Source organism: Arctopsyche grandis, chromosome 9, assembly GCF_051622035.1.
Source record: "Arctopsyche grandis isolate Sample6627 chromosome 9, ASM5162203v2, whole genome shotgun sequence".
Lineage (NCBI taxonomy): Eukaryota > Metazoa > Arthropoda > Insecta > Trichoptera > Hydropsychidae > Arctopsyche > Arctopsyche grandis.
This window is the reverse complement of record NC_135363.1, coordinates 2,834,935-2,854,112: the sequence shown is the minus strand read 5'-3', so window position 1 is coordinate 2,854,112 and position 19,178 is coordinate 2,834,935. Positions and strand designations below refer to the sequence as shown.

Genomic DNA, 19,178 nt, shown 5'->3' with positions numbered 1-19,178 from the left:
GTCATTTTTTGTAATAATTTATGTTAAATTTTATGTGGGAATGTACATCATTTCATGTACTACGACCAATTTAATTGTATATCTTTGGTTTTGACAGTAGTTTGACACTTCGCACTTTTAGCAGTCGTTTGTGCGATGATCTGCAAACATAATTTTGTAAAATTAATTAGTTTTTCAAAACGAAGGATATTACGCCATATTAGTATTGAAGCTAATAAATATAAACGTGAGAATGACGTATTTGCATATTTTACAAATAACCTCAAAATACCCAAAGAGAAAATAACAAATATTCTATTGAAAACACCGTCCATTCAAAATACAAGCAAAGAGCAACTTTTCAGTGTATTGGAAATGTTCGACAACCATAAAATAGATCACTCAGAATTATTAACTTACCCGAAATTGCTCAACTTTCCAACTACTAGAATCGACTATCGAATAAGAATACTAACAGAATGTGGTTTTCAAAAAGTGTCCGCTCTAGAAATCTCAACCTACATGAAACTGATGACTTCAAAGACGATAACAGATTTAAAAGACGCCGGCTATCTAGCCAAAGACGAGAAAGTGCAAGACCGCATTGTCAAACACTTAACTATGTGGCCGACTTCACCTCCGATGATCAACACCGAAGACGATTCCAAACTCACTTTAAATTATATAAGAATGAAAGTTCTGGAGCGGTATCTTGAATTAATCCTCGATCTTCAACCGGAAACCTTCAGAAGGGGCTTGAATACATATGTTAAATTACGTCATCGTCCGTTGAGTCATATTAATTTAACATTACAGTACTTGCAAGACGTAGTGAAGATGCCAAACAAGAAGATAAATTCAAATTTATTTGTTTTATTAGCCAATCCGCGTAATTTACATATGATGCTTACGGATGTGAAATCACTAGCTGATATTGACATTCGAGATATATTAATAAAGCGACCCACCCTTGTCAACGTGAGTTACAAAACTTTCTCAAAAATTCAAAATTTATTAAACGATTACAACATACCCATAGAATCGCAGCAAAAATGTTTGGAAATTTACTCACTCAGCTTTGAGACAATTCAGCAGCGATTCAAAGACATAAAGACGATTCCTGAGTTCAACGCTCTGATAAACCATCCCCGAATACTTCGTCTGATATATTACAAAACAAAAGCCGACTCCAGATTGCAAAATTCAAAGCTAACAAATCAATGTGTAAGCTTGAATATGTTGTCAGCTAGCAGCAAAAATTACGATAGTATTTTTTCCAATATTGACGAGAGGTCGAGTTGCCGAGATTATATCCAAAATATAATAACGCAGTTAGATAGAAAATACACTTACAATGAAATAAAAGATAAAATTCAAAGGCATGCTTATTTTACAAAGACCGCAACCACAAATGTAAAATTTACTCTTGATCAACTGCGGACAAAAAATTTCACCGCAGAAGACCTGTTTTTAAATTGTCAAATATGTCTGTATCCTTGGGAAAAAATCGAAAAATATTTGAATATTTTATTACGACCATATAATTTGTCTGAAAATCGTCTCAAACTTTGTATTTTGAATAATATAAACGAGGAGCAAATAGCCTTTGAAAGGTTAACAAAAAGTCAAATTTTAAGCTTGACTTTGTATTATTTAGAAAAAAGACACAATTTTAACGACCAGGGAATATGGATTCAGCAATCTCCATCAGACAAAGATCACAAAGAAATTCTACAAATTATAGAAGCCAAATTATAATTTTTTTCTCTTATCCTGTTAAAACTCTCTATATGTATATAATATTTGTATTAAGATATTTATTCTTAAATAAAATGTTGATAAATCATACATGTATATTTATTTGTTATCTCCTCCACTTATTTTCATACATATATAATATAAAGTCAAGCCAATAAACCGGGTTCAATCCTGTACTAATCTTTAATACTGCTGGTCACACTTGGATATTTGTGATATCAAGTCAATTTTTTCTTATCAAAGTTTGGAAATTTATATGATTTCATTGTTGAAACGGTTCCTCCATTAAATTGGTAAAAATCCATCCTGCCCATGTCACAAATATCTGAATTTGATTTATATTCAATATGTAACAATTTATGTACAGGTCAAAATCCATAGATGTATCTATAGATTAATTCGTTAATTTCGTGTTCTTAAGCCTCTCGAAATACAGAGATTTATGTAGAACAAGCAGAATAGACTAGTGGTTAGCACATAATGCTTTGAACACAATGGTCACGGGTTCAAATCTTGGATTTGTGACTGCAAGTTGATCGTTTCCTATCAGAGTTTGCCAACTTATCTGATTTTCATTGAAACGGTTCCAACAAATTGGCAACCTTACCCATTTTCTCGCAAAATCTTGAGTTTTCAGCAATCTAGAATTTCGCTGAATTGTTTAAAATGCTGCAAATTTACAAATTTGACCATAGATATCTCTGTGGACATTAGTTGATATGTTTTTATGTACTTTGTATAATACTAATAATATTTATATCAAATGTACAATGTTTCTGGCCAGGAAGGTGCATCGGGGTTACCTGTTAGGCCTTCCTGGTATAAATTAAAGCTAAAATAAAAATAAATGTAATACAAATGCTGCAATGTTTGTAATTAATTGTCTAGGAAGGCGCATTGGAGTCTACCTGTTAGTCTTTCTGGTATATATCTATGTAAAAAATTAAATTACATATAAATAAGCATTCTGAGACAATATTAGCTTGGCTTATTGGAAAGTCTCAGAAATTGGCCTTGTGTAAACGCATTTTAGTACGTGGGACAGATGTGTTGACCGTGTCCCGGTCTAAGAAAACACCGTTTGTGTTTGTAAGAGGATCGTTTATTTTTCTTCAATTGTTACAATGGTTATTGTATGTACGAAGAGGTTGAGCTTCGGAGAAGTGAGGTGGTTGAACTCCAGAGGTTCACTTTGGTGTTGGGAGCTGGTGCGTCGCTTTATATACGTTCTGGCTTGAAGCGTGCCATGTGCAGATGCTTTGTCTTCGTTTCCAGGACACGTGTTGACCTGTTTTCGAGGCACGTGTCTTCGGTACACGCGTGGTTTATAGCTATGGGGTCAGCGCCAGGACGTCGTTCGTTTGAGATTGGGGTCGTGTGCTACGCGTAAACGACATTTCAGGACATGTGTTACGGTTGCCTGATGACATCACTGTTGGGGTTCGTTCGTTTTACGATCGAGCGATGAAGTATTTCTTCTGGAATGGTCAAAGGGGACGTTGCCCAAGAGTTATGCATGTTTGTACAGGAGCGACGATGATTGGTGTGAAATGTCTGAGATCACAGGTTTTGATTCGTAATAGCACAAGTCGTGCTATATTCCTACAGCATCATAAAGGAAACGCTACAACTGCTGAGTAATTACATGAAAATCTAAATGGTCAAAAATGATTGTACACCAGCCAACAACTGTAGCATTACCCCTATTTCGTTTTCGATTCCATTAATTTGGGTTATGTAAATACTCTCTTTAAATAATACAATGTGTAATTTGTGAGTAGCTTCTTTATTGATAATAATAGCTTAAGAGCTTCTTGTTGTAGCCCTTTAAAATACATTGTTTCATATATACGACTAATGAGTAAATACGCATTAAACATTCAATAGGTATACAATGATCATATATTTTGGATGGGGAATGAGGGGAGGGGGGAACGCCGGAGTCGACAAAGTGTCGCCACAACGACAAATTCTACACATCAAAGAAGATTAATAATTTAATATATGTAGGAAATTCAGAAACCAGTCGTTCGTATGAATTATCGAATAAATCATACAATACCATGTTCGTATCGCTCTCTATTCGCGATACATGAAACGGTGTCACGGCTCACCGGACCGAATCGTAGACTTGCATTTGGCGAATTATTATTGTGATGAAACAATGTCTCGCCGAAACGATCGTCGAAACGAACGAGTCTACTAAATGCTTTGTGTGGCCGACACATTAAAATATTTTGAACAATGAGAATAAATGCAAAACCGTCTACGGTTTACAATTTAAAAACAAAGCGTACGCTTTCGAAGTCTATAGAAAATTTTCAACTCGATAATATTACAAAACAATATAATCAATAAATACATATGTATGTACATATGTTCTCACTAAACATTCAACTTCTAAAGATGAATCAATATAGCTATTAATGATAGTAATGTGGATGAGCGCAATAATTATGGGAATATAAATCTTTTTCGTGAAGAAAGCTTTCTTTAAAAAGAGCATGATCCATTACATTTTGGCCGAGCACCAAGCGTGAGGTGATAAGCAATTCTCCGACCGTTTTAAATTTTTTCATCAGCAATCCAAACAAACAAATAACAACTGATTTAATAAAAATTTTATATCCATAATACAAATAAAGGTTATGAAAATGCAATGACTTAATATAATCATAATAATAATAATAAAAACATTTTATCTACATACACTAATCATAATTAAAAGGAATATACAAAACTCTTAAGTATAGTTAAAAAATAATAGTAATAATGTCATTCCGACGCTTTTATTATAGCTGATGTGATGATGACTTTCCAATGATACTTGTTTTTATTAATATTTGCAAGTGTGAAATGATATAAATGTAATAATGTTCATATAAAATCTTTCGATATTAAATTTGATAAAATTTTATTTGCCATTTTCTTTTTTTAACATTATTTGTTCGTACAGAAATTGACACAAAATCTAAATTCAATACACTGTATGTCTTTGTACTTAATGTATGTATGCATTATTTCTTCAATCAATACATTTTAACTGTGTATTTTACTTTGTTCGTTGTGTTTTATATTGTTATAAATTTGTCATTGAGATATAATTCAATTTTCAATTCCGATGATCCATTCTATAGTACATTTTTGACAGTACGTTTGATAGATCATAAGGAACATCTGAATTATAAATACAATACAATACAAATACTGGAAAAGAATACATCTTTTTACCATTATTCATAAATAAAATCGATTGTTTTTAAAAACATTCATAAACTTCAATCAAAAACATGAATCAATGGCATGAATCCAATAGAGCTTCTATGTATGTATGTATGTACTTTGCAATCTATTTTTTATTTTATTTTTTTATGCGAACGTTTCTATCACATGTGCAATCAGCTTATTCCACTATTCGTACAAAAATTCAAAAAATGGATCAATCAAGAAACCAGCAGTGGATACGGGTAATATAAAAAACAATTTAAATTCAACGTTTCCATGTCCATTTTTATAAAACTTTCTGAATATTAACCAACAATTCCTAAAGGCGTCAACGCTGGAGCTCCGCATTCGTCTCCGGCCGGAAGAGTGTGTCAAGTGATCGTCTTCGTCACAATGGATTCATATACTCTATCTAATAAGTGTAGGATTGAACGCACTGCACAACAACAGTCAGAGCAACGATTGAACCGAGCGTTCTTACCGGCTCTCTTGCCACAACCGATGCATCCGTCGTCGTGTGCTCCCTTCGCACGACATACAAACAAATTACACAGTACCCAGACATTTAAAATGTTGATTAACAAAGTAACAAAGGTGACGGCACAAGCTAAACGAGTGAGCTTCTTTAGAAAGTGCTCAACGGCGACGGTGTTGCGACGCGGACAATTTCCTTTCCTGCGAAACTCTTTACGGTGAAAGAATGAACCTGAACAGGGTTGAGCGTAAAAATTAAAGATATTCGTTGAGAAGAGATCCGAAGGAGTGTTGGTGAGTATACAGAGAATCATATTGTGTTGGGCTAATGTGAGCGTTCGGTCCAACGACTTCATTTTCACATCGGAGCAGGGTGTGCGATCGGTTAGAGGCAGTCGGACTAGACAGTAATGTTGAAGGTTGGAAATCAGCATTGTTGATATGAAATGCAGAACATGTGGCTCATTAGAAGTGGGCCGGTTCCGTTGCGGTGACTGTGGTATGCAGTGGGCAGGGGGATTATTACAGGCGGGGGATCTTGTGTGAGGAGCTGCGGGGGCGGCCAGAAGCCACAACTCGGAAGCAGTGCCCCCTAGTTATTTCTTCTTCTGTGCCTTCTCCGCTGCCTTTGTTACCTTCCCCGTTGACACTTCTTTAAACGTCACACTCTGAAACACCAATTATATCCAATTTACAACGGATCATAAAAAATACATTTTAAAATATAACACAGTAAATCAATAAAAGCATGATAGCAACCCTCTCTACAGATAAAGAAAATTATAACCAGCTCTACACATATAGATCAGAACTAGGACTAGAGTTCAATATGAGAATACTAAAAGAATCAAGACGGTAACATGTCACTTTATATTGTGTTTTGATTCATTTTATGATTAAAATCAAAATAAAACTTTTATTTTAACATCGGAAAAACAGAGAGTGGTAAAAAATAGTAAATAAATCAGGTTAAGGAATTACTTGATCAATGTAAAAAATATATATTTTTACTTTATCTATGTACGTAGTAACAATGGGTTTGGTGCAAACGATCGACAAGCGCCAGACAGACTGAACCACAGATTAACTGGATGGCTGCTTTAAACGCAATTCTCGACTTCACGAATGATAGATTGCACATCAGATGACGAGTAACCTTTCAATGTGCACAGATGCAATTATTAAAATTGACTTGGATCTTTCTGGCGAGTTTAATAAGGCAAAATTCGGAACTAAAGTATCAAAAGCACAGAACGTATACAGGGTAGGTGTATGTCGGGACTTCGGGTAGATTTCGCTTAGTGTAAGTGCGAGCAGTGCGCACGCATAAGGTACACGTACAGTTAATCTGTGGTTCAGTCTGTCTGGCGCTTGTCGATCGTTTGCACCGCATCGAGTAACAATAGATGAAGTTTTGTGATCATGCGAAAATTCAAAATCGAGATTTTTACTGATTCGAACTCAGAATCGATTACTGATCACGTTTTCATGATCTAGAAAAAGTGTGTGTGTGTGTTTGTGTATTTTGGGGGATTTTTTGAACAACGTTAGTCCCATCGAACTGAAACTTAGTATCGGTTACTGTAATTCTTATCTTATTTTTTTCAAATTTTTAAGTTGACTGGAAATGGTACCTCCCCTTATAGGTGTCCACTTTTTTTTAAGTTTTTGAATTCAATTATCTCCCAAACCGCTAACTAAATCGGACTGAAATTTTTTTACATGTAATATAAATAATAATCTTTATTTTTTAAATATTTTTATCTGAACCGGAAGTAATACTTTTACTCTAGAGAATCGAGGTTTTTTATGTTTTACCACAGAAACCTTTTCGTTTATTGAATTGAAATTTCATATCTAGTTTTTACTATATCTTAACACGGTCAACCCGGCGTGTACCACCGGTGGCCACGCGGATAGTGCTATAGCAAACTATATTTTTACGGTTCCACTTCATTGAGCACCCCGACACTAAAATTCCTACAAAGCTCTGAAGATTTAGGGACAACTCATTATATAAAGTGATTTAATGCTGTCACGCGTTAAGGTCTGTTCATTCCTATCCAGCACGACCCAAATCCTGCAAGTATCCTGCAAGTACGGACAGTATTTTTTAGAATGCGTAAATGCGCATGCGCGAATGGAGTATGAATACGTCCATATAATGTACCAAATAATACTATCCGCACTTGCAGGACACCTGCAAGATACGGGTCGTGCTGGATAGGTATGAACAGACCTTAATTGGGTGCCGATACGCGTGACAGTGCCGCCACACGGGCAAATGTATGAAATCATGCGCCGGGCTGAATGTGTCAAGCAAAAATAATTGAAAAAGTTATTTAATATTAATAAATCAACTACCTTAATGACCCCCACAGCGACAGTTTGACGCATATCTCGCACTGCGAATCGCCCCAATGGTGGAAACTCTTGGAAAGATTCAACGCACAGCGGCTTAGTGGGAACCAAGCACACAATAGCCGCATCACCTGACTTAATAGCCTTCGGATTCTCTTCAGTTGTTTTACCTAAAAAGAAAATTACATTTATATCGAACGATTGTGATTTAAAGAAAACAAAACCAACATAATATTTGAGACCATTTACCCGTACGACGGTCGCACTTTTCTCGAATTTCAGCAAACTTGCACGCAATGTGAGCAGTGTGACAGTCCAACACCGGCGTGTAGCCGTTCGATATTTGACCAGGATGGTTCAACACGATCACCTGTTCGCGCACATTACCCATCAGTACTATTTCTCATTGAATCTTTATTATTATTCGAAAATTTATAACAGGCTACCTGAGCGGTGAAGTCCGCGGCTCCCTTTGGCGGGTTGTTCTTAGAATCACCAGCTACAAAGCCACGTCTCAACTCTTTCACAGATACGTTCTAAAATCGAATGATTCGGTTTAATTTATTTGCTTTATTTCACATATGTATAACGGTTACCTGACAACTCGTTCACAGATTTTCCGTAAACCGATGATGCGCTCCAGGCAGTACGAATACGGCCATCTCTTTCTCACCCCGTCTGTTCACCATGATCTTGATTACTATGCCATTACGTATGCAGCCATCTCTTTCACAGACCGTCTGTTATCGGTGAAAAAATGGTCTGTGAAAGAGATGGCTGCATACGTAATGGCAGAGTAAACGAGATCATGGTGAACAAACGGGGTGAGAAAGAGATGGCCGTATACGTAATGCCTGGAGCGCATCATCGGTTTACGGAAAATCTGTGAACGAGTTGTCGTGTCACCATGTATAACGGTATTAGCGAAATTTGTGTTTGCTAACCTTAACGTTGAAGCCGACGTTGTCTCCTGGTACAGCTTCTTGGAGTGCTTCGTGATGCATCTCCACAGACTTGACTTCAGTGGTGAGGGCAGCTGGTGCAAAGACTACTAGCATTCCTGAAGTTAAATTGGATTTAATTAATATATTATGAAAATAAATTAGCCTGAAATATTACATACATAACCATACAAAAATCAATTTGAAATTTTAGCAAACAATGTACATATATACTAGTGTTGTGCTTGTTGATTTCGACGGGTGGTTTTTGAAAGGAATCGATACACGAATTAAAATTAAGTTATATGTTATATATAAATATAATGTAATGTAATTTATAAGCGCGCACGCGCACGTATAAAAAGTTGAGTGTGCGCATTACACGCTCACCGATCGAACCCGTTTACCCGTTCAAAATGATGAATGAATTAGTGTGTGCCTTTGTGGATGTGTGTATGTATCCATCTATTATTATTATTATTAAACATGCATATGTTATGGGTTTGGTGCAAACGATCGACAAGCGCCAGACAGACTGAACCACAGATTAACTGGATGCCTGCTTTAAACGCAATTCTCAACTTCACGAATGATAGATTGCACATCAGATGACGAGTAACCTTTCGATGTGCACAGATGCAATTATTAAATTGGTAAATATTAAAACTGAGTTGGATCTTTCTGGCGAGTTTAATAAGGCAAAATTCGGAACTAAAGTATCAGAAGCACAGAACGTATACAGGGTAGGTATGTCGGGACTTCGGGTAGATTTCGCTTTGTGTAAGTGCGAGCAGTGTGCACGCATAAGGTACACGTACAGTTAATCTGTGGTTCAGTCTGTCTGGCGCTTGTCGATCGTTTGCACCGCATCGATATGTTATATCGCATTCAACAACTTATGTATGCGCATAAATTAACTCGCGTTCACCGACTTGATGTATGCGCATAAATTAAATCAGCATAACAATAGCGGAAGCTTAAGATGCACCAATTGGTCCGAATGTATCGTCGTTGCTCTAATTGGTCAACCGTTAAGTGGTCACCACTTCACGCTGATTGGTCGTGCGCCTCGTTCGCGTGTGTTTATTTTATTAAATATCTCTAGGCACAACATATACTCCTGGTATTGTAAAATTTGTTTTTTTTTTTAATCTCTATACTTTTCGATGCACCGCACATACCCACAAAAACATCGCGTCCTTTTTTATATATATTATAATTCATTATTGAAATTAAACTTTTAGAACTTATAAATCCTGAGGTTTCGGGCTTAAATCTTTACCTAACCCAACTAATTGCCTTAGTAAATGAAACGATTTATAATCTAAACCGTCCTTATTTTATATGTACACATCTTATAACAGAATTTACTCAAAATTCGAAGAGAGAAGAAAGACTCAAAATTCGAAACTAAAACATAGCTTAAATACTGATTCTATTTCATTTAACACGTTGAACCCGGCGTTTACCACCGGTGGCCACGCGGATAGTACTATAGCAGACTATAATTTTACGGTTCCACTTCATTGAGCACCCCAATACTAAAACCCCTATAAAGCTCTTAAGATTTAGGGACAACTCATTATATAAAGTGATTTAATGCCGTCATGCGTAATTGGGTGCCGATACGCGTGACAGTGCCGCCACACGGGCAAATGTATGAAATCATGCGCCGGGCTGAATGTGTTAAGAAGACAATATGAAGCTACACATTATTGATAAAGGTTATAAACACTGCAAAAAATACACTTACATATGTATGTTTTTTTTGTCAAGATTTTTAAGTTCCCTATTCTTGAATCTTATGTAGAAATAATTATTTTACGATTTGTTTACTTTTTATTTTGGGACGTTTGAAAGTTACATTGTGCATGTACATATGTATTATAGGTTCTATCCATTGATGTATAATACACTAGATCCGCCCTCACGTGTGGTCTCCCTTTTGGCGCATGCAAAATACATGGCGCATGCACAGTTTCTCTTAGTAGGTAGGTAGGTACCGTTGCGTCGTAGGGAAAAAACAATTTTTTTCCCAACTTCCCCGCTAGTTAAACCCCCCGCACCCCTCAGTTAGTGAAGACAAGATCTCCGATCAAAATCACACGTCAGGGCAAATCTATGTGTATTATACATCAATGGTTCTATCTTAATTTTAAGCTGTACGAATCTTCGATAAACTCTAAGCTAATCCACTTAAGTGTACCTGGTTTTAAAACTCCAGTTTCAACTCGTCCCACTGGTACCGTTCCAATACCACCAATCTTGTACACATCTTGCAATGGCAAACGCAATGGCTTCTCCGTCGGACGCGACGGAGGCAAAATGGCGTCCAATGCCTAAAAACGAACCATCACAATTAGCAATTTAAATTAAAGTGATTTAAAATTCATTTTAATTGTGAATTTAACCTCGATGAGGCATTTTCCTTCAACTTTGCCTTCCTTGCGCTCAATAGTCCACCCCTTGAACCATGGCATCTTGTCGGACGGCTCCAACATGTTATCCCCGTGCCAACCAGATATTGGCACAAATGCCACAGAAGACGGATTATAACCTGGAGTAAACAAATATAAAAATTTAATACAAATACCAAAAAAAAAAAAACAGTTCCTTTAATATCAAATTGAGACAATACCAACCTATCTTCTTTATGTACGAAGACACTTCCTTTTTGATTTCTTCATATCGGGCCTCATGGTAGGGTGGTTCTGTTGAATCCATCTTATTGACACCGACGACAAGCTGCTTCACACCCAAAGTGAATGCCAAGAGGGCGTGCTCACGCGTTTGACCATTTTTGCTGATGCCGGCTTCAAACTCACCAGTACCGGCTGCCACAATCAATACTGCACAATCGGCCTGAAATACAATTAAGTACACAATATGAAGAAGAAGAAATACAATTAATTACACAATATGTATCAAGGGTGCATGCGGGTCTTTTAGATTTCTTCTTCTTCTTCTTCTAATGCCGAATCCGTATTCAGACGTAGGCGACTACCATAGTTAGACATCGTTTATGGCCCGTGCGAATTCTTCCCTATCATGGGCAAGCCGAAATAGCTTTTCGAGACCGAGTCCCATCCATGACCTGATGTTCCAGAGCCAAGAGAGCTTCTTTCTCCCAAGCCACCGTTTGCCTTCTATGATTGTTTGTAGAAGGCGATATTTGGGGCCGCGAATAATGTGACCAAAGTATTCCATCTTACGGCGCTTCACCGTGTCAAGAAGCTCTCTCTTTTTATGAAGAAGCTGGAGGACTGTTTCGTTTCTTACATGCTCCTTCCACGAGATCTGTAGCATCCTCCGGTAACACCACATTTCAAAGGACTCTATCCTGTTCATGGATGCCACTAACAGTGTCCACGTTTCGCATCCGTACAGCAACACCGACCAAACATAGGAGTGCAGGACTTAAACGCAATTTCATAGACAACCTTCGACAACATAAAACATTTTTCATGCTGCCGAAGGCATTTCTTGCTATTTCGATCCTTCTTCTTATCTCCATTTTGGAACTGACGTCCGTATTGATCATTGCTCCTAGGTATTTGTATTGTTCGACTTGTTCAATCATTTGTCCGCGCACACTCAGGTTTAATGGATCCGTCTTTTCTTTACATATTACCATTGATTTTGTTTTGTTGATATTAAGAGGGCTGGACAGCAGCGCCTTGTCCATACAAACGTACTATACTTCTCCCTTTCTCAATTATGGCACTAGACAAATTTTTTTTAATATGCTATGGATATCCACCATTGGGGTGCATCTATCGTTTTATTTTTTTGATTAATTATTTTTTATATGAGCTAGGAGCCGCCAAACATCTATAAAATCGCCTCTTTTTTACACCCACGAAACGAGTCCAGCGTGCTTATTTAACGGTCGATTTTAAAAAAATACGCCGATAGATGCACAGAAAGTATCTTTCTCATACCGATGATGAAATTTTTATTAAAATTTTTTTTTTATTTTATTAAAAATTGGTCCGGTTTTGGAGGAGAAAATAGTAGAATACGAAACCTCGATTTTGTCAATTTTAAATACGTTTTATCTGGTCGAAGCGCAACTGTCGCATTCACTCAATCTATATATTGATATATATTGTCGCATTCACTCAATATATACATACACTTAATATATATATATATATATATATATATATATATATATATATATATATATATATATATATATATATATATATATATATATATCGAAGAAAGGAACGGTAACAAAATTAAGGTTTCGGGTGTACAGCCCTCTTAATAGACAGACCCCATTTTTGACATGAATGATCAATTGCGATCAATAACGATTGTAGGTCTTCGACACTCTCAGTCAATATTGCCGTATCATCAGCGAAACGGATATTATTTATAATTTCGCCACCTATTTTTACTCCTATTCGACTATCGACTGCCTGGTTGAACAACATTTCCGAATAAAGATTGAAGAGCATGGGCGACAATTTTCACATTTAGACAACTTTTAGATTTAGGGACTCAAAAGGTTTTCAAATAAAAATATTATAAATTTTGGAAGTCTGCTTAAAATTATTCATATGACTAATAGCAAAACTATTTAAAATTGTATGCTTCAAATTTGATACGCAATACATTGCGTGTCGAATTTTCACCCATCTGTATTCCTTCTCACGACATTCAATAGTTTTCCGTAATGGTACAGTAATAATAATTGTCTGCAATTATCTATAAAAACCACATTAAAATAAAATGTCTTTGAAAAATGTAATTGCATACTTCGCGACATTGAAGGAAGGAAAAATACATTTAAATTGTGTGAGTTAATTACCAATTTAATTTAAATAACAAAAATGCTAAAGGGGGCCTTTTTTTAACATTTGCATGAAGGCGCAATTTTCCTAGTTACGCCACTGATATGTATAGAAACTCGAAAAACCATTTAGCTAGACTTAACATGTGACAGAATGGCCAAACGGAAAGCGTGAAGTTTTCCAAAAATTTCTTCATACATAATATTTTTTTTATTTAATTTTTAGAACCGCTAATTTCATTGTTGAAAATTTAGCTTATGCTATCTTAATGTACTAAAATATTGATTTTCTTAGTAGCTATTGCCTTAATAATTGTAATAGGTAAATAAACATGATTACATAGTCTTCATCATATTCAAATCGGTTAAAATTAAGAATTGTAAATAGGTTTTTGAGCTCTTTTTTTCGTATGATCCTGTACATTAACATTAGAATAATATAATACTATGATTACTAACCAAATTAAATTAAATTGTAAAATAGAAAATGATCAGTAGATCAGTAGCTATTAAAATAACATAATTTCGTAATAATAAAAAGCATTTAAAAAACAAAAAAAATCGCTTAAAAGCTATCATTATTTTTAAACTATCATGCAGTATTTAAATAACATAAGAAATGTATTTTTTTTGTCTGGACCATATTAAAAAAATTGAATACTCTTTAACTAGCTTAGTTCTTAAATACTTCCCCTCATTTCACTTGAATACAAATTCATTTTATGAACATATCGATACTTTATCAGCGATCTTAACCTCATGTGGTAAATTTTCAAACACCCTATTATTTTTTTTTTAAGCTCTTGTATCAGTAAAATTTATACATCAAATAAGTATTACCTGGGAAGTACCAGTGATCATGTTCTTGATGAAATCTCTGTGACCAGGTGCATCGATAATGGTGACGTAATATTTGGCCGTCTCGAACTTCCACAGGGCAATATCAATGGTGATACCTCTTTCACGCTCTGCCTTCAACTTGTCTAGTACCTAATCGTCAAAATACATTTTAACACACAAATATTACATGTGACGATCACTAATGAAAATACGAAAAAAGTTTTTACCCAGGCATACTTAAATGAGCCCTTGCCCATTTCCTGAGCCTCCTTTTCGAACTTCTCGATGGTTCTCTTGTCGATACCACCACATTTGTAGATCAAGTGACCGGTGGTCGTGGACTTGCCTGAATCTACATGTCCTATCACCACGATGTTGATATGAGTCTTCTCCTTGCCCATTTTGCCTGCCTTCGCTAGCCAACCACACTCAAATCACACCCCTCTTCAACCCCTAATGCCTGAAAACATAAAAATTAAATAGTTAATAAAACCCACTATATTGATTTCAACCCCTTTTCAATGTTTCCGTTCCTTAAATTACCAACGATTTTGTATTACACTGATATTAAGTCCTTTTGGAGTTGAGCTTTACTTGTCGATCGGCGCCAGAGTACTGTTTGCTCCAATTGTTTTCGCATTATTTTTTACTCCTTTTTTAGTTTTCGGTGCCAAGTGATGTATATATTTTAATTCCGTGCCAAATTTAAAATTCAAGTTTGATAAACACATCTCAACTTTTAACTTTGTAAAAATTCTTAAAAGTTTTTACGCAATAATCCTAAACGCTCCAAAAATATGAGACAGACCAAAATTCGCTATGTGAAGTTAATACATGCCAGTCCTAAAAACTAGGGGGGAGGGGTTCTATATTTGACGTACGTACTTTTGACGCGAATGTGCGTCAATGACGTTGTGCCCAGTTTTTAGATCGGCATTTCAAAGTAGTGCATTTCTGGTGCATGAATAGATAGATGTGACGAGTGACTATCGTTATTTATAAGTGTGCAATGATGGAAAATAAAGTAACACGGCTTTCGCGAATGTGCATCATCTGCCCGTGAATCTATTTCTGGTGCAATCGTTTGCTCTTCTAGCGTATCTCGGTGCTGGTGTAATAAATGACGTAAATTCGTAAATATGTATGTATGTATGTTGGATCAGTACTTCTCAAATCGACATGAATCAGAAATATCGATGGTTCAAAAATCTGCCAATGTGTCTGGCTTTTTGTTTAAGTTGGCAGACTATTGCGAAAACATAACAAATTAGTTGGAGTAAACTTTCACAAGTACTAATAACTTTGGCTAACTATGTAGACTAACTTAGTGATTAACCACAAAGCGTTCAAACATCCTGTACAAATAAGAGTATTTTGGTTGATTGGTGTGAATAATTGATAGTCAAGTATATTGATAGATAATTTTATATAAAACGAATCATTTGAGCACCAATATATGTATAGGCATATCTATAATACATTTTTTTTCGCATATTCGATTTCAAGCTTAAGTACATACATATGTAACTGTTTCACCGTGTATTTTTGCCATTTTGTATGTAGTGAAAGCTTTAGTCAAATGGAATGGAAATTAAGAAAAGACAAAATTTTAAACCAAGATTGGAACCAACAGCCTCCCCAATCCGTAAAATAATATCAAACCAGCAGAATAGACTAGTGGTTAGCATATATAATGCGTTGAACAAAGGGGTTCAAATCCCAGTGGTTTCTGCTGGACAGACCTTGGATTTGAGAATTTGCCAATTTATCTGATTTTCATTGAAACGGTTCCAAAAAATTGGCAACCATACCCATTCTCTCGTAAATCTCGAGTTTTCAGCAATTGCGAATTTCGCTGAATTGTATAAAATGCTGCAAATTAACAAATTTGGCCATATATGTCTCTGTGGGTATTAATTGATATGTATTTACTTTGTGTAATAATACTTGTATCAACTGTACAATATTTCTGGCCAGGAAGGCGCATTGGGGTGACGTGTTAGGCTTTCCCGGTATAAATTAAAAAAATAAATAAATAAAATATTTATATTAAACGATCAAATACATACTATAAATTAAGAATTGTAAATAGGTTTTTGAGCTCTTTTTCCTATTATGCTGTACATTAATATTAGAATAATATAATACTATGATTACTAACCAAATAAAATAAAATTGTAAAATAGAAAATGATCAGTAGATCAGTAGCTATTAAAATAGATATAAAATGTATTGTGAACATAATTTCGTAATAATAAAAAGCATTTAAAAATCAAAAAAATACTATAAATTGAACTTTAAACTTATTTGTAGGAATGTATTTCTATACTGAAAATAATCAAAATCATTGGTTTTTGTAAATAACTTATATAAATTGTATTTAGGATGAAGAAACATGTTGAAAAGCTATGTGTGGACATGTCTGTATACATAACAAACAAGCCCACTACGTAGTACTATTCTCGAGACATAACTTTTGCATAAGAATTGTAATGCGTACCCATTTCTCACTTTCATAAGATCATTGCATAACCTTTTCAAATTTTTTAAGGAAACCTTAGTAGGTAAAAAATATTTATAGCAACGGACGTAAATATGACTGTCAAATACAGTGTCCTTTACATTACTCCCCATGCAAAATAGACCCCTTTATAAAATAAAGCATAATATATGGCATTGAAATTCACCACGTGCACGCATTATATACATTTACTTATTATAGAAGTTGAATAACAGGCTGTAATAATCGAGGCAGATGGTAGGATGGTACAAGCACAATAGACGTCTACGATTGTTGCGTGTTATGCGCATTTGATTGATTACAAAAGAAAATTTACAATTCGAAATGAGCCCCGTGTATTGATTTTCCCCGATGTGAGGCTCAGAAAGACAAAAAAGTTATAGTGTCCTTTCGGAAACGGAAAGATTTCGTTGACGCATGCGTACGAATAGGCCTACGATCTGCATACATACATATGTATAGTTACATATGTACATATGTACACGCCGAGCATAATTTATTATCTTTTAGAATTTTATAACATTGAATAACTATGATTATTATCAAAATCGTCTTGTAAAACAAGTATTTTATTCTGTACAACAGTATGAATAGACCACGTGTTTGATCAATGTACATATGTATATAAAAGAAATATTTATATAATATAATTAAAATCCGTTCGACCTATTCATTTTAGGTGCCTTTCAAGGTTACTCTTAATATTTTTGCACGTGTTTAGTCATGGAATAATTGCTAAGAAATATAAAAAATATATTGATTTATATAATATATGCTCCTATTTAAAAAAAAAGCTTTTAAGAAATTGCACGTGTTTAGTGATGGAATAAGTGCTAAGAAATATAAAAAATTAATAAAAATATATTGATTTTATAATATAAGCTCCTATTGTGTAAAGAAAAGCTTTTAAAAATTGCTGAGGCGCATTTTTTTTATAAATTATACATATATTAAAAACATCTGAATAATTATTATTACATGAAATTTTAAATACTCTTACACAAAAAAATGATTGAACCGTATTTTTTTACAAAATATTTAAAAAAAATAATAAGTCCGCTTTCTGAAGTTTTGCTGAATAGTAAACGATAATAGTCTGAATAAAATATATAAACTTTTTAGTATTCGTATATTATATAGAATATGTACATATAATATATATATAGTCATAACGTGCTCGCATTATTGATTTATTACATTTTTTTAACAAAATATATTTAATATAATATTTAGAAGGGTGAACTATTAGATTATCTTATTATTCATCTTATTGAAAAATTTACATCTACGGACTTTTCGTAGCTTATACGGAATCACCACGTGTTCATCTACGAATGTAGACAATTCAAAATGTTCAAAATCAAAATATGCATAAATAGATACAATTAAACGTATATTGATTATTTAATAATAAAAATGTGCGAAAGAAGCTCATAGAAGCCTACGAAGAAGTAGCTTTTTTGCAAAAATTTAACAAATCGATAAACACATTTCGCCATCGCGCTTTCCTTTCATATTTACCACTTACGCAATATTTATTTATTTATTTCACACCCTTATTGAATCAAAAGAATCGTGAAAAGAGGCATCGATCGATAGAAAGGTGCACGTGCAAACGAAAATGCGATTTCGAGCAGAACTTTTTTTGCACTCCGGTAGAACTCATCACACATGTAACAAAAAATGAGAGGAAAAACCTGGAAAATTCATCGGAAATCTTTCAGCGTATCACAGACAGTTTGTTGTGCAATTTAAATCGGCAAATTCCCGTTGCGTAACGCGGCGTGCATTCCAGCGTTCCGAAAGTTTGAATTATTTTACCGGAAGTGTCGGTCGCTAATCGCGGCTAGTTATGGCGGGTTAATGGAAGAGACTTACCTGTGCGTGTGTGTGTGCGTGAATGTGGTCCAGAGATGTCGGCGTCCGTAGCGGTAGGCAATCGGAGGAGGAAAGCCGGCGCTCACCCCTGGCCGGTTCCCCGGCTTTTCCGGGCATGCGCGCCCAGCTAAACGGCCCGGGACCGTGCGATCGATACCAGTCAAATCAGGCTTTCGCCATTCGAATACGCGTTGTAGAAAATCACTGGAAGGTTCAATCGCGCTTAAAAATCGCGTTTGAAATTTTCGAAATGGCGCTCGGTTGAATTTGGCGCCGTGCGTAGAGTGCGATGTGCGAAAAAGGTCGTGCCGGAAAGTTGCCGCTTTGGCGGAAGTCATACAAAATGGCCACGCGCCACGGATGTTCCGGGAACACGTGGTCGTGCTGAAATACGCCCCCC

General features: G+C 35.3%; 2 protein-coding genes across 4 annotated transcripts; one reads left to right on the top strand and one right to left on the bottom strand.

The window, feature by feature from the left end:
* The first annotated feature begins 82 nt into the window (after nucleotides 1–82).
* On the top strand, nucleotides 83–1,820 carry LOC143916543 (transcription termination factor 5, mitochondrial-like). Its single transcript, XM_077437683.1, has one exon. It carries the CDS (start codon nucleotides 136–138, stop codon nucleotides 1,735–1,737), a length of 1,602 nt encoding a protein of 533 aa, XP_077293809.1. The 5' UTR covers nucleotides 83–135; the 3' UTR covers nucleotides 1,738–1,820.
* Nucleotides 1,821–5,110: 3,290 nt separating this feature from the next.
* LOC143917071 (elongation factor 1-alpha-like) lies at nucleotides 5,111–18,855 on the bottom strand. 3 transcript variants are annotated; one of them, XM_077438464.1, is made up of 11 exons: nucleotides 18,779–18,855; nucleotides 14,607–14,839; nucleotides 14,380–14,529; nucleotides 11,381–11,600; nucleotides 11,150–11,295; nucleotides 10,945–11,077; nucleotides 8,742–8,857; nucleotides 8,244–8,333; nucleotides 8,047–8,167; nucleotides 7,801–7,967; nucleotides 5,111–6,104 (listed from the first exon to the last, which is right to left on the bottom strand). In XM_077438464.1, exons 2-11 carry the CDS (start codon nucleotides 14,778–14,780, stop codon nucleotides 6,033–6,035), a joined length of 1,389 nt encoding a protein of 462 aa, XP_077294590.1. In that variant the 5' UTR covers nucleotides 14,781–14,839; nucleotides 18,779–18,855; the 3' UTR covers nucleotides 5,111–6,032. The 3 variants fall into 3 exon arrangements, with proteins under 3 accessions (XP_077294590.1, XP_077294592.1, XP_077294593.1); XM_077438466.1 differs by lacking the exon at nucleotides 18,779–18,855 and adding an exon at nucleotides 14,923–14,996; XM_077438467.1 differs by lacking the exon at nucleotides 18,779–18,855 and adding an exon at nucleotides 14,940–14,996 and having other exon boundaries at nucleotides 5,966–6,104.
* Between the last annotated feature and the right edge of the window lie 323 nt (nucleotides 18,856–19,178).

Excerpts from the sequence above, each read along its gene's own strand:
- LOC143916543 (XM_077437683.1), top strand. The coding sequence starts at position 136 with ATGATCTGCAAACATAATTTTGTAAAATTAATTAGTTTTTCAAAACGA.
- LOC143917071 (XM_077438464.1), bottom strand. The coding sequence starts at position 14,780 with ATGGGCAAGGAGAAGACTCATATCAACATCGTGGTGATAGGACATGTA. Across the intron at positions 11,296-11,380 it reads TTCGTACATAAAGAAGATAG|GTTATAATCCGTCTTCTGTG; the intron begins GTTGGTATTGTC and ends TGTTTACTCCAG. Across the intron at positions 7,968-8,046 it reads AAAGTGCGACCGTCGTACGG|GTAAAACAACTGAAGAGAAT; the intron begins GTAAATGGTCTC and ends TTTTCTTTTTAG.